This window comes from Pocillopora verrucosa, chromosome 13, assembly GCF_036669915.1.
Source record: "Pocillopora verrucosa isolate sample1 chromosome 13, ASM3666991v2, whole genome shotgun sequence".
In the NCBI taxonomy this organism is placed as follows: Eukaryota; Metazoa; Cnidaria; class Anthozoa; order Scleractinia; family Pocilloporidae; genus Pocillopora; species Pocillopora verrucosa.
The window spans coordinates 4,801,346-4,825,249 of NC_089324.1; the positions used below are offsets into that span (position 1 = coordinate 4,801,346).

Consider the following 23,904-nt stretch of genomic DNA (forward strand, 5'->3'; position numbering starts at 1 on the left):
GGGAATATGGATTTGTAGAAATATCACTTGTAGAAATTGTTTGATATCCTAGGGATACAGATGTGGAATGAATAACATGATAGATTTATTAATGATATGATAAGCTGAATTACGCTATCATTTTGATTGGTTCTTACCCATAATGCATTGGAGGGCAGACGCATAGATGACGTCATCATAAACAACATCTTGCTTTTTCATCATGTAAAACTAATGATTTCCATGCTGTCGTACGTCTGTTTAGTAATCACTGATCACGGAGGCGTCAAAATATGATAAGAACGCTTGTAACATACTCGGCTGCGCCTCGGCCTCGTGTGCCACTTGGTTATTCTTACCACATTTTGACGTCATCTGTGATCTATTACTGAAAACATGGACGGCAACATGAAATAAATTTGATAATTTATCAACGAGTTGATAACGTGAATTGGCACGTTAGTGAGTTTAAAAGCTGACGTTTCGAGCGTTGGCCTATCGTCAGAGCGAATGCCGAAGAGCTAGCGCTCGAAAAGTCAACTTTTTAACCCTTTACGGAGGCCAATTCACGTTATCAACTCGTTGATAACATTAAATCACCCTGCTATACCCTCCCACCGACGCAGCACCGCAGTTTCTCGAGAAACTTACCCCTTTTTGAAATAGTGATTGTAACCAATCGGATTGCAGCATTTGTCGGAGAAAGCGTCAGTACTGAATAAATAATAGTCTTCATTTGGCACGAAATTACGCTCGGATAAGTTTCCGTGAAGATCATCTGCTCCGAGAAGTGAACAAGCAAACTAATCCTCGAGGAATAGTTGATGTCGAAGGTCAAAATTTTGAACGCATTTTCAAGCAAAACAGAGGATGTTTCGTTGAGACTGAGTTACTTCGTGTTAGAATTGATTTCTCTAACACTCGTTTGTGGTCTGGTTGATCCTTCTTTATTTGCTTCTCTTCTCAAGTTGTTACAATGGGGACTAGCTTCAATATATCAGGGAAAACTAGAGTCTCCGCTTATAAAGGTGTCACTGCGGATGACATTTCTAAGCCGTCAATCTTCTTGTGCTGTCATCGTACCATCTCAACTAGCGAATCACGCTTGACTACGTATTATAGTTCCCACATACTGAGCAAGCACCTTAGGGTTGTCTACGCAGTTACAAAATCAATTTCTTCCCTACTTTTCATATCTTTACGGTTGAGATCGGCCAGAACAGAAACGAGATCGACAATATAAAAATTACAAATAACCTTGGTGTAGAGTGTTATTTATACCTAAAAGTATATCTTAAGAGAAAATCACCTTTAAAGATTGTTACATAACAACATCTTGGTCACAAGAGTTAAAGAAGAAAGGCGCTCACAAGTACCGCCCCCAAATTGCTTCTTGTTGCGAAAACATGAGGGACATCACCTGTTTACCCTTAAATTACCTCTGGGAACACGAAGGTGTCGAACGCGACCTATAACCAGGGAGATTTACTCTTCCTGGACTAACAAATTAACTTATTTAAGAACACGGCCCATCACGAGTTCCATGTCAACTTCACGATCACAACGAAGAAAACGTGATTAAACTCACTAAGTGAACGTGGCCAAACTCACAAGAAGAACGTGATTAAACTCAACCTTTAAGATAAGACGACCAAGAAGGCGTACGAAGTAATCAACCTGCCCTTTTTATAATTTACATTAAATGACTTAGAATAATATAATATTTCCATTCCTTTTCTTTCTAACACCAATACAGAAAACCCTTACGATATTATAGATTAACTATAATTGTAATTTTATCATTTAACATTCGTAATATAACCTGGTCGCTTGACGCATTTAGACCAATCGCAGATCATCGCTACGGATAGTGTTCAAATCATTATGATAAATCGTTCATAATGAAAAACTTTTCAGTTGTGCGGCTAAGTCATGTTATGGAAATTAGATTTCCAAAGAATATAATAGGGTTGCAGAATTCTAAACTGCGCTAAGGAAAATCTCTGCGGATCGCTGGTTCGACAATCAATAGGATCTTTATCTTTCCGATTTCTTGCGTTTATTTACAATCCATATAATATACGTACTTTCCACATTCAATCGATCTCGATCCTCTGTCACAAGATAGTGATTCTATTTATCTGCTATTACAATGGAAATACACTCCTAAACTCATGTAAAACCAAGATTGACTTTACTTTTTCGTAATTTACTAAAATTCCAAGCCATTTAATGTTGAATTGATTTTGACAGCTGTTTTACATTATACTCCGATCAACACTTCTGTAATTTACACCCGCACGCACGCACTATTTTCGACACGAATGGCCCATCACGCAACGTCACAGAATGTTCCAACCCAAACGCGCACGCACAATTTCCGGAGACAATTCCTCATCTAATTGTTTCAGGCCATTATTGGTTTTCTGTATCACTTCTGCCGTGCGCAATCCGAACATTCTTGCTACAAGTCTGCCATTACCATGCTACACTCAATTATACACCTAAATCTTATGTAACCCAATTATCATGAAACCCCAAGCTTAATCAATAAATTAGAGGGTAAAGTATCACGCGATACGCTTACAAGGTTGTCGCGACAACTATCTTCAAATCTGTGTAAGTTTGAATAGAAAGAAAAACGTTTTTTTATTTTATGGTTTCAACTGCTTGTAAATTGGTTCTACCACAAGTTTCGCTAAACTTGAATCTATTTCCACATCATCAGCGTGGCGACAGTAGGAAAGGGGGAAAGGAAAATCTCCCATCTCCCTCGCCATCGGCCATTTCGTGGTAGTAGTGCTGATCACGACCCGCGGCAGAATGCCAGTTTGAGACGACATGCTTGAAAATGAAATCCTCAGCTTAGAGGGGGTCTTATCCCGTAGCTTGAGATAACAAACGTCTTGTCTGGCTGAACGCATTGAGACAGCAAATACACGTCGTTGTTATTTTGTTTTACCAAGGATCGCTTCGGTCAGCTGCAGCTCTTCAAAATTTTCCCTAGGCCCAATACCTCTCGTTCCGACGTGGACGACAAGGGCTGTTGGGCAGAAGTTTCCTTATTCAAGATGGCGGTGAGCGTAGAACGTTCTGGCGCTACTCTACACCTTTCTGATGTGGAAAGAAATCCCAAAGAAGTCTCTGAACGCGGAAAAGAAGCTAAAAAACAGCAGACAGGAACCTCTAGGATCGAGATATGCTGTAAAACCTTGGCTTTTCTCATTGTGGTATGCTTGATCTGCGTTCATTTCGCGCGTGTCCAGCGAGAAGGTAAGCGATAACTTTTTTTCTAGAGGAAATTGTTATCACATATTTCGTGACACAATGACATATCGAAACCGAATTTGTTCAGGTATTTTCGTACCTGGTTTTAGCAAGATTTCCTCTTTATTGGCCCTGTTTATTGTTGGGATTACTTGACACGTGTCAACTGCACTGCCGAGAAGTGTAAACAAAACATTTTTGTACTAATCATAGTATTTTTACAGCTGGAATTCTGAGTGAAGAAAAATTGCGAAACACCTGCTGTGTTTGTGTTTCTCCTTTTGTTAACTCGTCAGATCTTTACATCGTTTCGTTCATATCTACTTTAAATGAAGAAATACAAAACTAAAAGTACAAAAGTACGAAAAAATTTCTACATTTTTTAAGGAATCCAGCTAGGTTCGTACTCGTATTTTAAGGGAAGCCATTGATCTTTAAAGCAACAAAAAATGAAATTAATCAATCCAGCATCCCCTTCTTTCAAAGTTTGTCCAGGTATCTATTTCCTTAGCAGGTCTAACGGTGTGTAGAAGCTTGTCTTCAGGAAGAATGTCATGATTCATAATAAAGAAGCCTAGTTTGAGCCGACATTCATTCCTTTACACCCTGGCATCAATATGAATATTCTCCATACTATTCTCTATACATCCCCCTTGGTACTGACAAAGAGAATTTGTTTCACAATCAGGGGCTTCTTACATTGGTGATTATTTCCTTCATTCTCATTATCTTCACATTTGATTGAAGGCTGATATTGTTAGGAGAAATTAGAAGCTGGTCATGTCTAGGGGGCAAAGGGTTAATTAATCCAAGGGTTAGAAAATCAATGCAAAGTATTTTCTATCTTGTGCCTAAGACTTAAGGTTATAAAAAATCATGAACAAAAACTTTAAGCAACATTAACACATAAAGGGTCTAATACTAAAGGAAATACTAGCAGGAAATTAACCCTTTAACTCTCAGATCAAATTTGTAATTCTCCTTACTTTCAACCATACAATTCTTATAATGTTAGTTCAGAGAATTTAGTATTATATCAACTAATTATCTCCAAATTGATATTTTTCTTTATTCTCATCACTTATCTGGTTGATATTGTATTGATATTGTAAGGAGAAATTCTGTCTTGGTCACTCATGGGAGTTAAAGGGTTAATGCTAAAATACTTCAAAAATTTTTTAGAGCTGTACAAGGTGAATTAAAACAGAACACAATTAAAGAGTCTAATATCTAATTTCTTTATTTACAGTACTGCTCACATATATATTAACTGGGCAGACAAATTTTATTTGCACATTTGCACCTTGTTAGATGCATTATATTAGCAGAACATTTAACTCCCAGAAGTGATTAACATGTAACTTCTCCCTTTATTACACCCAATTTGAAATCACTGGTGGTCCCTGTAATCTGATTGGCTCTCATTGGTGCGATTTATTCATGAATCGCACCATTTTTTGCTTTAAATCGCATCATTTTTCCAGCCAATGAGGAGGCTACACTGAAAACAAAACAACCCATCAGATTTCAAGGATTCTTTAAAGTAACCAATGTAATTGCAGGAAAATGAAAGACAAAGAGTAACATGTGACAAATTTTGCAACCTTTGTTTCCAAAACTCTTGATTTTCCCCCCTAAAGAAATGGATGAATTTAATTTCAAACTAGTTCAGTTCTGCATCAATAACATATTTGAACTGACCGAGTCCTGTATTTGGGCGATTTCAAAATGGATGTAATAAACTGGTAATTGAACCTCGTGTCGTACAATTTTGGTCTGAAATCATACTTGTGATTTCAAATCGAACTCACGCTGTGCGCTCGTTCGATTTTGAAATCACACGTATGATTTCAGCCCAAATTGCACTCCACTCAGTTCAATTACCATTATTTAATATCCATACATTATCCAAGAAAAAGGTAATAAGAATACTTCAACTTATCATGTAGAAGTTGTTTTCTTGATCTAGCACCAAATTCTTGCAATTAATTAACCCTTTCACTCCCAAGGTCTAATTAGTAATTCTCCTTACTATCTGCCATACAATTCTTATGATGTTAGTTCAGAGAATTTGGTATTGGATCAACTAATAATCCCATGATTGATATTCTTCTCTATTCTCATCACCTGCCTGCTTGATATTGTATTGATATTGTAAGGAGAAATTCTGTCTTGGTCACTTGTGGGAGTGAAAGGGTTAACAAGGAAGTATGTTGCAGCTGTAGGGAACAATATGTAGAATATGCGTACAGATATAAGGGTGTCAAGGCTTATTGAAACATCAGTAAAATATATGGTTTTTTGTAATAGGCTCTAGTACCTGCCCTGCTATGTTTCAGTCTGGTCGCTGGAGAGGAAGCTTTTGGCAACCTCGTGGTTGTATGATGCATTCTTATACTTCAAGGTATGCTGGCAAGTTTACTGATCAGAAGTCATGATAGCTTGAAATGTGTATGTACACTTTATTTTGGCTGCTGCTTTCAAGCTCAATGTACATCATAGATCAGTTTGAAAGGGATACGTCTTGTGGATGTAGCTTGATGTTGATATAAGCTTGTTTAAAAGTTCCTTTAATTTGACAGAAATACTGTACATTATAACTTACTTCTGCATATGATTCAGTTTGAAATCTTAACTTAGTATTTTGTTCATCCTTGTAATTCCTACAGTTTGCTTAAAAGATAATTGATATAATTTTTTTCATTTTTTTTAATGAATTATACACTTAAAGTCTTTATTTACAACAACATATTTTATTTACAGTTTATTAACTCTATTACACCACATTACCCACAATACATCACTTACTACGACTTGCTACTTACAATGAGCTGCTTATAGTGAAATGCCATAGTTGTTATATTATTTACAATATTAACATAAATTTACTGACATTAGTAACATGAAAGTCATTATTTTATATATGTTTTAAGAAGCTGCTAGGCACACTTTTAATCCTTCATACCCTAACATCAGTATGCATATTCTCCATACTGTTCTCTACATGTTTCCTAACTTTCTGACAAGGAGAATTTGTTGAACAATCAAGAGCTTCTTCAGTTGGTGATCATTTCCTATACTCTTGCGACCTGAATGTGTGCCTCAAGGTTGATATTGTAGGGAGAAATTAGATATGAGTCACTCTTAAGGGTTAAAGGGTTAAGACTGATATTCCTGCACACCAGTCATGAGATCCACACTATTCCCCTTTTCAGGCTGTTTCTGGTAAAATTTAGTGCCTGTAGTATCTCTTCTTACTGTGTAAAATCACTTGAAATTCTCCAAAATTCCAGTTTAATGATTGCTCTCCTGGTTTGAAACTTTCTTTTACTAGTCTTGCTTAAAATAATGGAGAACACTGCCCCACAATGTCATAGTTTTTTTCTCAATTTTCATTACATACATCTTGTTGTATACTGCAATTAAAATACTCAGTGTGATTAAAATACTTCATGCAAAGAACTCTATTTCGTAAAATGCTGTGAACTTGGAATCTGCATGATTTTAGTTTAAATAGTTTTGTTTCCTTTTTTGTGTTTATTTATTTATATAGCCTCTTTTTTCATTTTTGTATATCACTCTTGCTCCTGTTTATTTAGGAATCAGGTTATTTAAACCTTAAGTCTTTGATGGTAAAACCATGTCTCTACTTTATAACACCTTCCAAGATGATACTAACAGTATTTATTCAATATTTTTATTCTTGAAGTGAAGTGAGGACTTGTTTACAGAATCACCCAGTGGCTTTCATTGGAGATTCAAGAACAAGAGGCTTGTACTATGAACTGGTGGAGATGGTCAGGTTAAATGCAGTCACAGATCCAGGAAAAGCGGTAAGACATTTTTACATGGAGTTTTAAAATCAGTGATGAATAAACCAGGATTGTCACTAGAAAGTGTAATAGATGTACATGTATAATCTGAACTGAGTGGGTGGCTAAAATTATGCACAGTAAGGGTGTGCAATGCAAATTTACTACAGAATTAACTACCTTTACCTGCCAGCATTTTGTCTCATTTCCCAGAAGGTTTGCCAGTAGCCATTTATATTATTGTGAGTGGAGAGAGTTGTTGTGAGCGTTTCCCAGGAACACAACGCAATGACCATGCTCTGTACCAAACCAAGACCTCTTGACCCAGAGTCCAGCAGTATCTCCCAAGATCTCATTAGTAATTCTCCTTACTGTCTGCCATACAATTTTCATGATAAAGTTCAGAGAATTTGGTATTGGATCAACTTATAGTTCTCTTATTGATATTTTCTTCATTCTCACCACTTGTCTGCTTGATATTGTATTGATATTGTAAGGAGAAATTCTACTGCAGTCACTCATGGGAGCCAAAGGGCTAAATAAAACTTGATAAGGGTTGTACATAGCTTTGTGCATTTTCCATAACTGTTGTTTAATGATACAATTATGCAATAACACAATTTTGTTGTGTGATTTTATTTTGACAGCATAGTAATCTGTCTTACGTTGACAAGATGAGCAATACAAGTGTGGTATGTTTTCATAAACAAGGTGTTTTCTATGATTCAATAAACTTTAATTATTTTTTTATAGTCAAGCACATCTTTGTTATGCAAATTATATGAAGATAGAGGAGAAAAATGTTGGGATTTTCCTTTGTTACATTCATGTCGAAATCATTGATGATCCTTGCAATCTGATTGGCTCTCATCAGTGTGAATTATACAGGAATTGCACCATTTTTTGTCCCAGATTGCTTCTTTTTTCCAGCCAACGAGAAAGCTTTTGATTAGTAAAACACAACATCCTATCTGATTTCAGGGCTTCTTTTGAAGTAACTAATAGACCAACCAATTGTTCAATTTTGAAATCACATGTATGATTTCAGACCAAATTGCACTCTGCTCAGTTCAATCACTTTAATTTATAAATAACCAAGGTAACAGACCATATTTCTGTTTTGCCAGACAAAAGTAGAAACTTGGTCAGAGGTAGAGAGTGACCTGTCAAGCAATATAATTATTTGCAGCCCTGCAAATGGTTACATCTCTAGGTTTAAAATTATTCATATTATTTAAGAATTTTTCACTCTCCAAACCACTGTCTCCTAGTTTTCCTTTTACTGTAGAAGCTTGTTAAATCAAGTTGTTATTAAAACTGTCAATGGATTCTTCATTAAATCAGTAAATGCATCAAACAGATAATGGGAATACTCAAAGTTATCAGGTAGAAAATGTTGTTTTGATGTAACAACAAATTCTCACAGCTAATTTACAAGGAAATATGTAGCAGCTAGAGGGGAGAATTAACAATCAGATCTTGGGAGTTTAAGTGTTAAAGCCCACTCTGACAAGGGCAACAATTTGATTTTGTAGTTCTTTCACTGGCAACCTGAAGTTAACTTGTCTATGAAGGCACTGTATGATGGGTGGATCAAGGTAAAGTATTTTGTTTAACCCTTTGGCTCCCCAAAGTGATTAACATAGAAATTCTCCCTACAATATTCATACATTATCCTGCAAACAGATAGTGAAAAAACTCCAACTTATCAGGTAGAAGTTGTTATCTTGATCTAACACTAAATTCTCTTAACTGATTTACAAGGAAATGTGTAGCAGCTAGAGGGGAGAAGTAACAATCAGATCTTGGGAGTTAAATGGTTAATGAAACAATATGTCATTGAAGTTTTAATGAAAACTGTAACAAAATTGATACATAATCATATGTCTGTTAGGGTAGTGAAGATTTCTTGTTTGTAACTGGACAGTTGTATTCAATAGATTTACTTTATTATTAAGCTTTTGTACCTGTAGTTTCTTTTGTTTGTGGTAAATAATCATACAGCTCTCATGCAATAGTTTTTACAATGTTGTTTGGTGTGTGTGTGTGCGTGTGCATAGGGCAGTGCTGGTCAAATGATAAATTTTTCTTTTACTCTAATCAGAGAGTGAAAAGTAATGTTTTTCTTCCATTTATTTTCCCACAGAATCCACAAAAAAGTCCTCATCTTATTATCACAGGCAGTGGAACTGTAAGTTTACAAGAAATGTAAAATACAATGGTGTAGCATGACTTGTTTGTGCAGTTTGCTCGGCAGACCCCAAGTGTTGTCAGTAACAGTCCAAAAATTTAATTGCGCTTATTTAGTTTTCACTATTCACTGGTCACATTACGTACCATATGGCCTGTGCTTGTTGTAGGTATCAAATGTGATGAGCCACACACAAACATTAATGATATATAGGGATATTAGTTCCATAATAAATGAATGATAAATAATTAAGGAAAAAGAATTGATTAGTCAATTTAATTTTAATTTTTGTTATTTCTTAATTTCAGTGGACTATTAGATACAAAGGACTAGGTGCCGCAATGAATTATGGGTGTAAGTTTGCTTTTTTTAGATTTGTTGGAGAATATTTTTTTTGGATTAGAGGACTGATCTAATTGTTACATTTTTTTACAGCTAATTTGACAAAGGTTAAAAGTTCAATGGAGACGTTAATAGCAAAAAAAAGAAATGAAAGCCAGCCATTGCTCAAGAAATGGAGTCCATTTCCACCTTCTCCTGCTATTATCTGGGTTCAACAAGGTAATAGGATGTTGTGGAGATGTGTTCACATCATAGTTTCAGGTTACTACAGACAACTTTTTATTGCTGTTTACAGAACCAGCTGTGGAAGCGAAGCTTCATGAGGCGCGCAAAATGATCACAAATGAGAAGATTGAACTTTTTAATTCAATCGTGGGAGAGATGTTGTAAGTTGATTTTTTTGTTTAATATCTGACTATATTAAATACATGAGAGGGGTAAGTTTCGAAAAAAACTGTGGTGCTGCGTTGGTGGGGAAAGGTAATTTGGTTTTATCAACTGGATTGATAATTTAAATCGGCCAACGTAAAGAGTTTATAGAGCTGAGGTTTTTTGAGCGTTAGCCCTTCATCAGGGGGAATGAAGAAGGGGTAACGCTCGAAAGTCATTTTTAGAAACTCTTTATGGTGGCCAATTTACATTATCTACTCAATTGATTGAACCCAATTATCTTGGTGAAGTACGAGGCATTTGTATTCCTGAAGGTTAAAACAACCTTTATGGGATGCTTATATTTACATATACAGAAGATAATGTTTAAGTAGCTTATTTAAACGATTTGATAACGTCCCGTTTCCGGAATACATGCAATAGAAGTTTCGTTTCGAAGGAACTATGAGAAGTAAACAGTGTTGATGATAAAATGACTCCGCCAACTAAACCACTCCAAAACTATCCGAATTTGATTCATTCAGCCTTCAGACACTGAAAATTCAGGATTTGGCTTGTAGTTTACCTTCCTAGCTGATATACTCTTGTGTGAAAATGAGTGGAAACACCGTTGAATTTCTCTTTAAAGAGCTGTAACCCAAAACGAGTTTGGTGGCCCTGTTTGGGGCCACGTTAAGTTATCATAAAATTTAGGAAGCTCTTAATCTCTTTATTTTAACCACTTGTCAGTGTGGGTAACACCCCCTTGAATTTTGTCGGCTTGTTTCTAACAACGCTTCCGCTTTTAGAAATTTTCTGAATCTAAATTTCAGTATGGTCTTTGCAACAGTTATTTTACAAAATCTAACTCTATCTTTTGCCGCAGTCAGAAAGAAAATTCATCTGTGACTGTAATGTGGTCGTCATTTCACGCCGCCAAGAGGAAACCGGAGTCATCAACAGATGGTCTTCATTATGGACAGCCAATAACAACACTGGTACATAATGTTATTTGTTACGTGTCAGTTAGAACTTTCGCTACGACTGGTCAATTTAGCGGGCCGTATTTCACTTAACGCCCCGCTAAATTCAAAAGTCTCTCTGAATTGAAATCTCCCCCCTCAATTGGAACGCAGATATAATGAAAATCTTACTTCCCTTGTTGTTTCAAGTACTTAACTACAGAATTGTTTTCATTCGTTCTTGTTATCTGCGCATTGACTCATGAATTTATGGTTTCTTGTTTTTCAGGAGCTGAATCTGATTTTAAACTATTATTGCAATCAATATCTTCAAGTTCCTGATGCTACTTGTTGCTTACCAGCGCCAAGACTGACTCATTTGCAACGAAATACGTTTGCTGTTTTTATCACATGGTAAGAATATAATTTCTCATAAACGATCAGTAAGCTTTTTGCGCTAGCGTGAAAGTCAAAGGCATCCTTTCAAGTCAACTTGAAAAGGCATCTTTTCAAGTCAACTTGAAAAGGCATCTTTTCAAGTCAACTTGAAAAGGCATCTGGAGGTTTTTTGAAGCAGTAACCAGTGCTTCATTGCTCTGTAAAATTTTGCGAAATTGGCCGGCTGAATTCACATGAATGATCGTAGACAAAACCTTTTAGCATCGTGATCATTAAGTATTTTTTTTAATTTAAACGTCTGACAACCGCTATTCCGCTAAGGTTATATAAATACATTTACAACTTTGAGTCTGGGAAATTAGTGTTGTGTGGTTTTGGAAAAAGTAAAAATAAATCTTGAATTTTGTTAACTAAACTGTGCAGGGGGGCTGTACCTTTGAGTAGAATTATTGAAGAAGATATTGAAAAATAAAGATAACGTCTAGACCTTGTAATGGCCTGCCTTATCCCTTTGCACCCTAACATCAGTTTGCATATTCTCCATACTGTTCTCTATACATTTCCTAAGGTGCTGACAAGGAGAATTTGTTCAACAATCAAGAATATCTTACGTTGGTGATCATTTCCTTTATTCTCATGACCTTAATGTTTGATTCAGAGCTGATATTGTAAAGAGAAATTAAATGCTAGTCACTTTTAGGAGTTGAAGGGTTAACTAAACGAATTATCTGAGGCTCAGTGGCAGAGCATCGGAGCACCGAATCCGAAGGTCTTAGTTTCGATTCCTTTGGGGAATTTCGTTTTTTTTTTTTCCTCCCTCGCTACCATGTTTCTTACTCGTGCATCGGGATGCTTATATTTACAGCATTGTACTGTTTCTGATCATGTTCGTTTGTCAGCATCTGTGGCCTGCGGAACCGAAGGGATCTGGTGGTAAGAGTCACATCAAGTACTTGCATAATCACATCTCTGAAAAAAATTTAGGCCCGTGCGGGCCTGAATATTTTTCAGGCCTTATTTTCTCTACTATCTAAGTAGTGTTCATAATTTCGAGGATCGCTTCCATGGCGTGTTAGCTCAGTTTGTTGGGCGCTACACCGGTATCGCAGAAGTCATGGGTACAAATCCCGTACGGGCCTGAATTTTTTTCACGCCTTATTTTCACTACTACTTATGAAGTGTTCATAACTGCGAGGATCGCTTCCATATTCGTTTCTTCAACCGCAGTTCACATATATAATTTTCATATATTTACAGTCATTTATTCACCACTTCGAGGGTTTATTCGTATTTAACGTAAAGACCAACTCCTAGTTGGCTTGTTAGCTCAGTTGGTAGAGCACTGCACCGGTATTGCAAAGGTCTCGTATGGGCCAAAATTTTTTTCAGGCCTTATTTTCACCACTTCTTAAATAGCTGCCATAACTGCGAAAATCGCTTCCATATTTGTTTTCGTTTTTGTTTCATGACCCGCAATCGATCTACGCTCTGGTAGAACTCAATGATTGAATTACTTTGTAATCTATCACTCACAGGTGCTGAGCCAACCACACCTGGGGGCCGTGCAAGTTTCTCCTTACGCTGGGTCTACTCTGACAGAATGTATCCTGTTATGAAGAGTTTATTCAAAATGGGCCTCATAATGTTTTACTTCTACCTCTGTGACAGGTTAGTGTCATGGGGCGCTTTCATTCAGGATAAGGTCTGGCCAAACTGTAAGAACAGGCTTTTGCCGGTATAAGTGGTTTCGGGAAGGCCTTCGTGGCAAAAGAAGTTTAGTATCCGGAAGTCACAATCACGGGTTTTTTTTTTAAATTACACCCATCTTTTCTAAGGAAAAAACACCCTCTCAAAAGCGACATGCATGACGGCATTCACGTGCAGTGTCAGTCAAAACTCAACTACGTTCGGGCCAAGTCCCCCACGATGGAAAAAAAAAGTCAACTTGTTGTCAATATGAGTGTGTGCCATCTCTCTGAGTTCCGTCGGGCTCATGATGATTTTTCTTCCTTGGCCGTAGTGACTGCTCCCTTTTTCGGTCTCACGACAGTCTGTTCAAAAGGGCTTAATCGTTTTTGATGTAATGGCCAGACCGGACCAACGCACAGGGTCTTAAAAAGTAACAGAGGAGAATGTGCTACTTTTGTCATCACATCTGCAAAAAAGGTTAGACGGTCTAGACTTCTCGGATATGAACGATAAAGCATAGGCACTGTCTCATCCATCTTCTCTTTACTGGTTGGCAGGAGACGTTAAAGAACCCACGCACTTCTCGGGAACGCAGCTTACGGTGTTGTGGCCTGGCCTTGATTCCAAAATTAGGGGCATCTGCAAAAATTTCTTGCAAAAAATTTTTAACTGCTCAATGCAGTCTGGCCAAAGTCCCCCGCAAAGTCTTGTAAATCGTAATGAGCTTATTAATATGGCGCCATAGACTGAACTCCGTCGTTATATTTATTATTACTAATTACTTGTCTCATCCAGTGCTCAGTTCAATTTTTTAATGCAGATAAAATTCCATGCTGTTCGTTTGAAAATTGCCTTTTTTTTCTGTTGAATCTACAGGACAAACTTTTTTTTCAAGGAACAAAAGCAGTATAGTCATCTGGTGTTTATCTTGGTGCTGTTTGTTTTCTTGGCCTTGGGAGCCTGGACTTGGTCACCAGCTCAACAGGTTTGTTTTGCCTGTTCTTCTTTCAATTCCATACATTACCCAGCGAGTAGACATAGAGAACAGAGATACAGATCAGTTGGAAGATGTTGACTCGATGTTAGACCGAATTATCAATGACCAATTGACAAGAAAATGGATACCAGCGTCAAGGGAGAATTATGAATTTTATCTTGGAAGTTTAAGAGTCAACGGGGAATGTTTACAAAATTTTCAGGCTATATTTGATCATAAGTGCTAAGTAATTTGCTTTGCCAAATTTGTTTTTTCAGACCGTGTTTTTAAACAGAGATCAGACGAATGAGTGGAGAGGCTGGATGCAATTAGTTATACTTTTGTATCATTACATTGGGGCAAGCAAGGTAATGATAGTGATCGGTTCTGATTCAGTCGATGGATTCACACACTATTTTTTCTGAAATGAACGAAGGACACTCTCCACAATAGGGTGCGAAATGACGTGCCTGTGGCTAGTTTACCACGAGTCTCTCGTGCATTTATGCATGTCTTCCGTTTTACATTAAAGTGCGCGGTGATATGCGCCTTTCGCCACGCGTCTCTTGCGCACACATGCTTGTCTCCTGCTCTACTACGAGGTGCGCGTACACATGCATGTGTATCTCGCAATCCACCACAATGGATAAAGTGTGAGGTGACGTTCTTTTCGCCACGTGTCTCTCGTGTTAGCATGTGTTTCTATTGCGACTGCATGTGTGTCTCACGATCTTCTATAAGGTGCAAAGTGACGTACCTCTCTTCATGTCTGTCTCTCCTGGCGTATGCATTCTAGTTCCACTTAACTAGTGATTGAACTGACTTCCTTGTTAAACCCTCTTGGAAAGGGTCGAGGTTGTAGATGCGGAATGCGGGATGCGGATAAACAGGTTAATCCTCGCTTCACGTTTTAAAAGGCGTCATATCATAAAAATAGGAGTTGTCTTCTGCCACGCGCAAAAAATCACGCTTAACGCGAGCGAAACCATAAAATATCAATTTGGTAAGCTAGGAAAACAACAAAATGACAAGAGTGAAGCCAACACAAACAAATATTGGTGTGGATGGAGAAGATTGACACTGATTGCAAACAAACACTCGAAAAATCCAAGCTGAGTTCATTGTGAAGTCAGTGTCAGTATTGTAGCGAATTACCATACAAGTTCTACTCCTCTCTAATTTTCCTTCATTCTAACTACAGGTGCTTCCAATTTACGTGTTTATAAGACTCCTCGTAGCTTCATATCTTTTCCTCTCTGGGTATGGGCATTTCTCGTACTTTTGGAATAAGGGAGATTTTGGCCTCTACAGGTTTTGTCAGGTAATAACTTAAGTTACGTTGTAACAAAGAAGAAATACTGAATCCCCCGTGAAAAGTTGAACACCAGCTATCGATTTCGCTCTCGGGTGCTTTACCAACTGAGCTACAGGCAACACGTGTGGGGTTATTTAACCCTTTCGCATCTAGCAATAACCAAGACGTACTGTCTATTTAGAACATTAATACAATATCAAGCAAACAGCTAATGGAAACATTGAAAAATATCTTCTCTCGTTTTTTCTTTTAAAAATATATAAATCTAGTCGTGCAATGGCGTTAGGTGAATTCCACAGTTTTTTCGAAATAGACGGTATTTCCTGAATTTAATTCATTTTTACGTCAAGTTCGCCAGCTAGCCTAGAATCGGTGAAATCGACCCAGGTTTCTTACCTCACGTCCAAACATATCTCGATCGCTCGCGGTTTAGTGCTTCAGAAATTTGCAATACGCACTGTAATGGCTTGTTTGATCTCGTTTCAGGTTATTACTCGCATGAATATTCTCGTGGCTGTTCTTTGTTTAATCATGGGTCGCCCCTATCAGTTCTACTACTTTGTTCCCTTAGTAACCTTCTGGTTTGTAGTGGTTTATGCTGTGATGGCATTATGGCCCAGAGTCACTGCTGCTCGTGTTAAAGGTGAGTATGATTTTTCTGATCAGGTTCTCCCTGTAATAATTCTCCTTTCTTCTTTAAATTGGCATCAACGCTTTCCCTGCCCTGCAGAGCAGGTATTTTCTTGGTGAAAATTTAGCTACCATCTTTGATTCCAACAGCAGCGGAAGGCTGGAGAAAGAAAGAAATTTCTACCAAGGGGATGAGTGACGGTTAGGGTTAGGGGAGGCAAACATGGCTGGTTAAATAAACGATTGCGAGCTTGTAACGTTAACTCGCCCTAAAAAGACACTTGCATTGCAGGCTACTCTTTCTCTGCCACATCTCAACCTTAATTCTCGTTCAGTTCTGTTTGCCGCACAGTTCGTAGAGAGATAGTTCTGAGAATAAAGGGTTTTATCAGGCTATGTCCCTTAATTAATGTTTTCATCGTGGCACTGGTCTGCTCCAAAATCTGCTCTCATAACTCAAGGAGTCACTAACATCTAACATCTCCTTACATTATCAAACATGGTTATAAGAATATAGGAAATGATCATCGACCAAAGAAGCTCTTGATTGTCAAACAAATTCTCCTTGTCAGTGCCATTGAGAATATGTGGAGAATAGAATAAAGAAGATAAATGTTGATCTCTGGTTGTAAAGGGTTAATCAATTAGTCAGTAAAAGTTTGCCATCAAGATGGAGTTTCATGTTTCAGATCGGTTATTGCTCTTGGTGATTTCTTGATTTTGAGATATTTTCTAGTTCTGACGGTTACGTTTATATTAAACGCCGGTAATTTTCTTGGTAGATAACCAGAAGCATTATGTTGTTGTATTGGTGAAGTTCCTGTTCCTGTTTGGCGTTATTTCCACGATCTGGAGCTCACCAGTAAGTTAACTGAATGTGGTACATCTACACAGACTTCTTCCTTATCATTTTAGCACGCCTTAAGGCCATGAGAGTATAAGAACTGAGGAAGCTTTGATGAATGCAGCTTGTATACATTTGTTCTCTTGTTCTCATCGATTCTAACTAGAAGGAGCTTTTCTTCGGGGGAAGGAGCGCGGGCTCATTTTTGAGACGCACGAGGCAATCGGAAGTAGAGTGAAACTAATAGTGGCACGCTTTGTTGTCAGAGTATCGACCGTACGGTTGTCGTTAAATCATTTCAACGCGTGTTTAACATCATAATATTCTCTTCAGGGCAGTCCTAGAAGCCACTTACTGTGAGATCGCCCTCTGTATAAATATTAATTTTGTTAATGTCATTATTATTACTAATATTATTATTATTACTAATATTATTATTGTTAGTTATTATTATTATCATGCATGTGAATGACCTCTCTTTGTACCTCCCAGACGTTATGCCAATGGATATTTTCCCAGTGGGCCATTAAAGAATTATTCATCGATGAGAATGATAGTGTTCGCGAGTGGTGGTTTCGGTCATGGCTGGATAGATATGTAAGTAACAAACTCTCTGTCGATCGGATTCTATGTAGTTTACGAGAATTCCTCGAAGGATGAACGGAAGCTTCTTCGGGGTGATTCTCTCTTTCTGAACCGGTCGTAGCCGGAATAGAAGTCTTTTTCCTCCGAGTAGACTATGAGCACGGATAGGCAGATCTCAGTTCGACATGAAAAATTAGCGGAAGCTTCTCCCGCGAGTTTTCGAGACTGTCTACTGATTCATATTGTTTCTCTGACTTCGGGGATATAATGAGCGCGGGCAAATACAGTTTTAGCAAGAGGAAGTCGGAGCTTTCACGTTAGATCTTCGATGGCCCATAAAACGAATTAAAACGTGGCTTTACGTGTGGTAAGAGGCTTTGATAAATAAGCTTCCAGTCAAAAGAATTCAATATCCGAGAAAATTATGTTAATAATAAGAATAGGTTGACTGGAGTTGTGAAAGTACACTGGTTTAGGTGAGGGTGATAGCACTAGATTTAATCCTTTCCACCCTTTTCTTTCAGGGTACACTTTTTGGAATGGTTGTAGCATTTCTTTACTGCTCTGGAAAATATCTTAAAATGTTCGACGATAACAACAAGAGAACTCTCTTCTCCAGACCTGTAGGCTTTGTGTGTCTAGTATTTGCTGTTGTGGCGATAATGGTAAGAATAAAATGTAACCGTTTGGTGTTTCCAGTCACAGCAACTAACCGAAAGCATCCGCTGAAAGGGCAGAAAAGGCCGCACAAATTCTGAAAATAGATTGTGTGCAACTCGGCGGCCTAAAATGTGCCATTCGCCCAAAGCGAGAGAAAAAATCGAAACTGATGCGAAGCTCAAGGTTAAGTATGATCAACCAAAAAGGCGGAAAAAAGCACAAAGCGCGGGAACAATCGCAGTCGCTTCCCAGCGCGGGAAAAGTGTAATCCGTCCCGAACGCGGGAAGAATTGCAACACCGGCCAAGCGCGGGAAACGGTAACTTCTATTCAGAGCCGAGAGATTCTATCTAAATGCTACTCCATCATGTAGGGGATTGAATGAAGGCCTGTTACCTCCGCCTGTAAAACCTCATATCGCGGTCTGTTTAGCTTGCGAGTAAGCTCTCGTGTTTTATTCCGCATTACGGTCCCTTTTCCGGTCTTAGCCACCTTTTATATCATCGGCAGCCGCTTATAGAAAACATGATTATAACCCCTGCCCAAGCGCACTTACTTGCGAGGGATCTTTGGCCATCCAGAAAAGGAGCACGTCTCTTGAGACACTTCACCTTTAGGGGCCAGACACTCATAGACTCCTGTAGGAAACGGGAATACCGTCGCTCGGGCTTGGCGAAGGGTTACGAACAATAGGTTATTCCTAGCTATGAAATGCTCGTTTGCACAGCGAGGTTTTTTTTTTTCTCAAATCCCTTAAGTAACTTGTGATGCGTGAAACTTTTTAAGATTTGAACATGAAGTAACTAACCAACTTTTTTGGTTGCAGATTTATACTACTCAGGCATTAACGTGCCCTTCTAAAGTTTCTTGCAATCAGACTCATTCGACAATGTCATTTATACCTGTGAGTACAAGTAATTGTTTCCTTTTAATTCTTCTTAATTTTCCATCCGTTTGATCCCAGCCGTGCCTCAACCGGCGCAGCAAGCGTTTCTATACAAGAAAAATGAAACGAGTAGTATTGTCTTAAAGGAAAAACCAAACGCACATCGGCCAATCATAATAAAGAGAAAAAATCACTACCAAGTAAGCCAATTAGAATTTAATGTTAAAACAAGCAATCTGCCGAAAGCGCGGGAAAATGCGAATGGCCAAGTCGCGCTTGGTTTTAGTTTTTTATATGATTGGTTAAGTTGGTGACGCGAGTTTTCTAGACCAATCACAGGGCGTAGTTTAGGAATGTCAATGCAGTCGCAGATTATTCTCGATTGATTTTAGGGAGACGATCACTGCATATTCAACCCTTCTCCTCCCCCCCGTTGTTCAATTATTTTTGTCCCCGCCTCATCTATGAATCCCTTGCTTCATCAGCCTCCTGCACCCTTGAAATTTTTCTGAATACCATCCACTACTTTTTTCCTTAGCCCTATCACCTTCTTACACACAGCTTTTAACTTTTAATATGCAAGGGAGAATCTGTAGCGGTGGACTGTTCATTACTTCATCTCACATAAGTGCCTCTCACGAACCGAGTTCGAGGTTCCTACTGTAAGTTACCATATGGCCCGTCCGGCTCCGCTCGCCCAATCCCATAGAAAACCATATTGAAAGCTGACATGTGAAGGGCCAAACGGTTTACGTGATCCGGTTCGGAGAGAGCCGTCCGGCCTTAGTGTACTTGTTCACCTTTGTTGCGGAAAAAAAAAAGAACGAAAGAAAGAAAGGAAAAGTTTTTGTTGGAGAATATTTTACGTGGTTTTCCCCCGCGCGCCAGTCTATTGCGTCCTATTTGAGTTAAAACAAACTTTTTAAATTTTTCAAAACTTAGTCAGTGGTCATTTGATAAAATGCTTATTGACTGGGTTAATTCTGGCCGGACAAGAAAACATTTGTCTCTCGTTCATGACGTACGAACCTCGCTGTGCTCGGTCTGTACATCATGACCTCGAGCCATACACTTTACGGTCCGGCCCTCTCCTTCAATAAGTACGTATTACGGACCGAGGTTCTGTAACTTACAATAAGGACGCAGAAAACGAGGTATGTTAAGTATTTATAAGGGACTCAATGTTAGTAATCTTTTTATGTAATAATATTCTCTTCCATTCTTTCCCTTGGTTTTTTTTATTGTAGATTATAGCCTTCGTGTTCCTTAGGAATGTTCCCGGTCCGTTCCGGTCAAAATTCAGTAAATTTTTCTCCTGGGTTGGAAATATTTCTCTCGAGGTTAGTGCCTGTAGTTCGCACACGTTTTTTTTTTGTTAAATTGCGATAGTAGAATTCATATTTGGTCCTAGTGAATTTCTTAATTTTTTTTTTTATTTTTATGATCCATCCCTAGGCAGTTTTAACTCTGTTGAAAAATAAAAAATTGATAGTTAACCCTTTACCCGCCAGAAGTGATTAACATGAAACTTCTCACAAGTAAAACAGTCCTTGTGGGGACTCAGAATTTTTTTCCTTTGTCCCACGCTCGTGACGAGGCGAAAAACTTCTTTCTCTGTTTCTTTACTGAGCTAAAAAATTCCTATCTCTCTTATTCTATTTGCGAACATGACGCTATCGACATTGCTGGTCCTAGCAGTATGCAGGACGCGTGTCATATGAACTTCGTAATAGACCTCGCTCACCGTGGAATCTCTGTGGCTCAGTGGTAGAGCATCGGAGCGTGGAATCCGAAGGTCTTAGGTTCGTTTCCTCATGGGGAATCAGAATTTTTTCTTTATCTCACGCTTGTAACAAGACGAATAACATCTTTCTTTTGGTAATGAGAATGTTCAAATTTGTCAGGTACAAGTTGCTATCTTGATCGAGCACCAAGTTGTTATAACTAATTTACAAGGAAATGTTAAGCAGCTAGGGAGAATTAACAATTAGATCTTGGCAGTTAAAGGGTTAATGTGAACGTTTTCGCTTTGGGGTACAGATTGCTGAAAGCAGACGGCTAGAACTTACGTTGAAACATTTTGCTGTTCTTTGTTCGCCGAAAACTCTCTGTGTTGCATCTGGGCAGGGAACCAAACTCCTTTAAAAAATAAGTGTGCGATAGGTTTGCAAGGGGTTTGGTACTGATAAAGAATGGCTCTCATTATTAGTGCCAGTCCCCAGTTCGTATGGTATTGCCAGAGAGATTATGATCAACCTAGCTTACAATGGACTTTCTGTTGATGTTTCAGTTGTTTATAGCACAGTACCACATTTGGCTGGCGCATGACACAAAAGGAGTATTAGTGCTTATTCCGGATCAGCCTTTACTCAATGTCATTCTCACCACCTACGTGTTCGTCTGTATAAGCCACGAAATTCATAAAGTTTCCGGTGTGTTGGCAAATGCTCTGATCACCAAAGACATCAAAACAATGTTAAGAAGAGTGCTGTTTTTCATCTTCATGTTGATTATAATCTGGTGGCATAAGACTCACCATGACCCGAAGCCAGTGTTAACGTGATACTCTGAATACTCGAGTGTAGCGAACTGGCCACGATAATTGCATCCATTGATGGGTGAAATGACGACGACGCTGTCCGACGACGCTTCCGAAGATTCTCGAACCCGAAGACCTCCGATTGTGTTGTCGGCCAAGCCGAAGCAATCTGACCTGGACTGGCTTTGGTTCCAGAAATCGAGGCATTCTGGTAAACACTTTGCAGGAAAATCTTGTGGAACCACAAATTCGTCTTTAAAAGTTTCCTGCATGGTCTGATTAAAGAAAAGAAAAGCCATTCAGAACAATCAAACCACGAAACGAACCTTTCCTTGTATTATTTATTTTGCGCGAAAAGTTTACAAGGTAATATTGATTCAATTTTTCAAGCCCACACTCAGTATCGTTCAAGTGTGCTACAGCATCTACATGCGCGTCAAAGTGCACGTAATGCGTGGGAATGAAACGCGCTTGCAATGCGTGTAGCTCCATGTGTGCGGTAGAAAATTGCAGGAGCAGAAATCGGGAGAAAGCCATAGAAAGGACTGCGATTATTAACAAAATTATGTAAAATAAAAACGTGTATAGTGCAAGGTCTCACTTATATTATACTTTGAATTGTAGAGTAATTCATTTGAGTTACTTAAAAATTTTAATCTTGAAGTAGAGAAGGCGGGTTTTGGTCAACCTCTTTTTCAAGGGATTTCAGGAATAGATAAGAGCCTGGGGACAAGTAAAGAAGTTATTGAAATTACGATTATATGAAACTTTTTTTTTTTAATTTCCAAATGTCGATATGTAATTCTCAATTAATCTTAGTTTGAAAAAATCAGAACTATATGTTCTACAAATTAAAATCGAGGTGAACAGGAAAAAAAAATCGAAGACAACTTGTGAAAAATCGTTGATGAGCACATTGATATTCGTTTGAAGCCTCACTGAAATAACGATACTTGTGCGGAACCTAAAAACGAGGAACATTTCAAGCGAAATTTTACTTTTTAATTCGACAGTGTAAAGAAAATTACCCACTACAATTTCCTAACTGATATTCCGGTCGAGACAGACTAGCTCTTATTGTCCTTTTTGTTTCGGGAGGTGAATTTTCCGGTTTCATAAAGCAAACTTAAAAATACTTTTTATCAGTGCACAAACTCAGGATGGGGTTTCCGATACGTGTTTTATACCCTGCTAACCAGACGCTATTCTTGGGCGACTTCCGGTTTCGTCACTTCCGCTTCTTCAACTGGCTGAAATCTACTTGGTACCGGTCTTCGATTGTCGACCTTCTTAAATCCTCCGTAATCTTTCTTTAAAGGAAAAGGCTGGTCAGGGAATGAATAAGGAACGATATTGAACGGTTTTACGCTGGATGTAGATCCTTGTGTGTTCTGGGGTTGCTTGTTGCAGGCATTCCATCCATCGTTGCGATAAGCAGTCTTAGATCTAGAGGTTGGAGGTCCACTTAATGCGGCTAAGAAAACTGCGAAACATAGTGTTATTTTACCCATAAAGTCATGCAGAAGACGCGGCTCACAAGACTCTTTAATACATTGGATCGAACTTCCAATTAAATGAAATTGAAGAGCGCATAGTTTTCAGACAGTGGCAATGCGCACAGGCGTTTATTTAATTAAAAAAATTAGTCCAAGTTCTTTTGAAGCTCTGTTGAAAAAACCTCTTTTTCCATCAGAACCTGAAAAGTTAGAGATACTTAAAAGGGGCGGAAGGTACTTGAAGGACGGAAAACCTACTCTTTTCCTTTTGTTCATCACGCACGAGACTAGAATCAATTGTCTTTGAACATTTTTTATTCGCAGTTGTAAACTATGTCTCTTTCAATTATCAATTGCAATAAATCCTCAATCCTGCCCAGCTCGCGCTGTTACTGAAGTTAGCTAGGCGAAGCGATCGTCCTGGAAGAGCACGGCAAAACAGGACTGGGAAGAGAATTATGCTAATATGGGCTTTTTTGCTTGTCGCGAGTAATATGGCACGATAATAAAACGCAAATTCTTCATGCATGAACAACTTGAAATATACAAGACGTCAGCGCATATTTCAGGCAATTTTTTTTGTCTTTTTTTTGCTTTATGTTAATTCAGAAAAAGTTCGAAATGACGCGAGCGCAACACCTGGGCCTCTAAGTATTTTTCTGTTTTGATAACTGGTAATATTAAAATAAACAAATATATCGATTAGATAATGGTAGAATAAATGAAATAATTATACACGTGAATAAATAGCAATACTTCAGCCTTTTTCTTTAATTCGTCGTCTCGGATTTTTGCTGTTCCTAAGCTTTGAAAATATTAGCTATCGTCAACTAATAACTTGTCATTTGAAAATATGAAAAGTTCCATGTGAATATTTGATGTTTGCCGTTGTAAGCACATCGAGAAGGGAATTTTTTTTACCTTTTCCTTCTGATTAATCGTTCTCGTTCCGAAACTAGTCATG

The 23,904-nt window shown here is 38.2% G+C and overlaps 1 protein-coding gene across 1 annotated transcript; it reads left to right on the forward strand.

Moving 5' to 3' along the window:
• The first annotated feature begins 3,016 nt into the window (after positions 1 to 3,016).
• LOC131776823 (N-acetylneuraminate 9-O-acetyltransferase) lies at positions 3,017 to 22,037 on the forward strand. Its single transcript, XM_066160448.1, has 23 exons — positions 3,017 to 3,252; positions 5,557 to 5,650; positions 6,956 to 7,079; positions 7,706 to 7,750; positions 8,594 to 8,656; positions 9,205 to 9,249; positions 9,558 to 9,603; positions 9,685 to 9,810; positions 9,887 to 9,977; positions 10,847 to 10,958; positions 11,212 to 11,336; positions 12,187 to 12,254; positions 12,857 to 12,989; positions 13,887 to 13,995; positions 14,265 to 14,354; positions 15,188 to 15,307; positions 15,788 to 15,944; positions 16,714 to 16,793; positions 17,268 to 17,372; positions 17,885 to 18,025; positions 18,846 to 18,923; positions 20,153 to 20,245; positions 21,196 to 22,037. Exons 1-23 carry the CDS (start codon positions 3,051 to 3,053, stop codon positions 21,466 to 21,468), a joined length of 2,520 nt encoding a protein of 839 aa, XP_066016545.1. The 5' UTR covers positions 3,017 to 3,050; the 3' UTR covers positions 21,469 to 22,037.
• Positions 22,038 to 23,904: the final 1,867 nt, after the last annotated feature.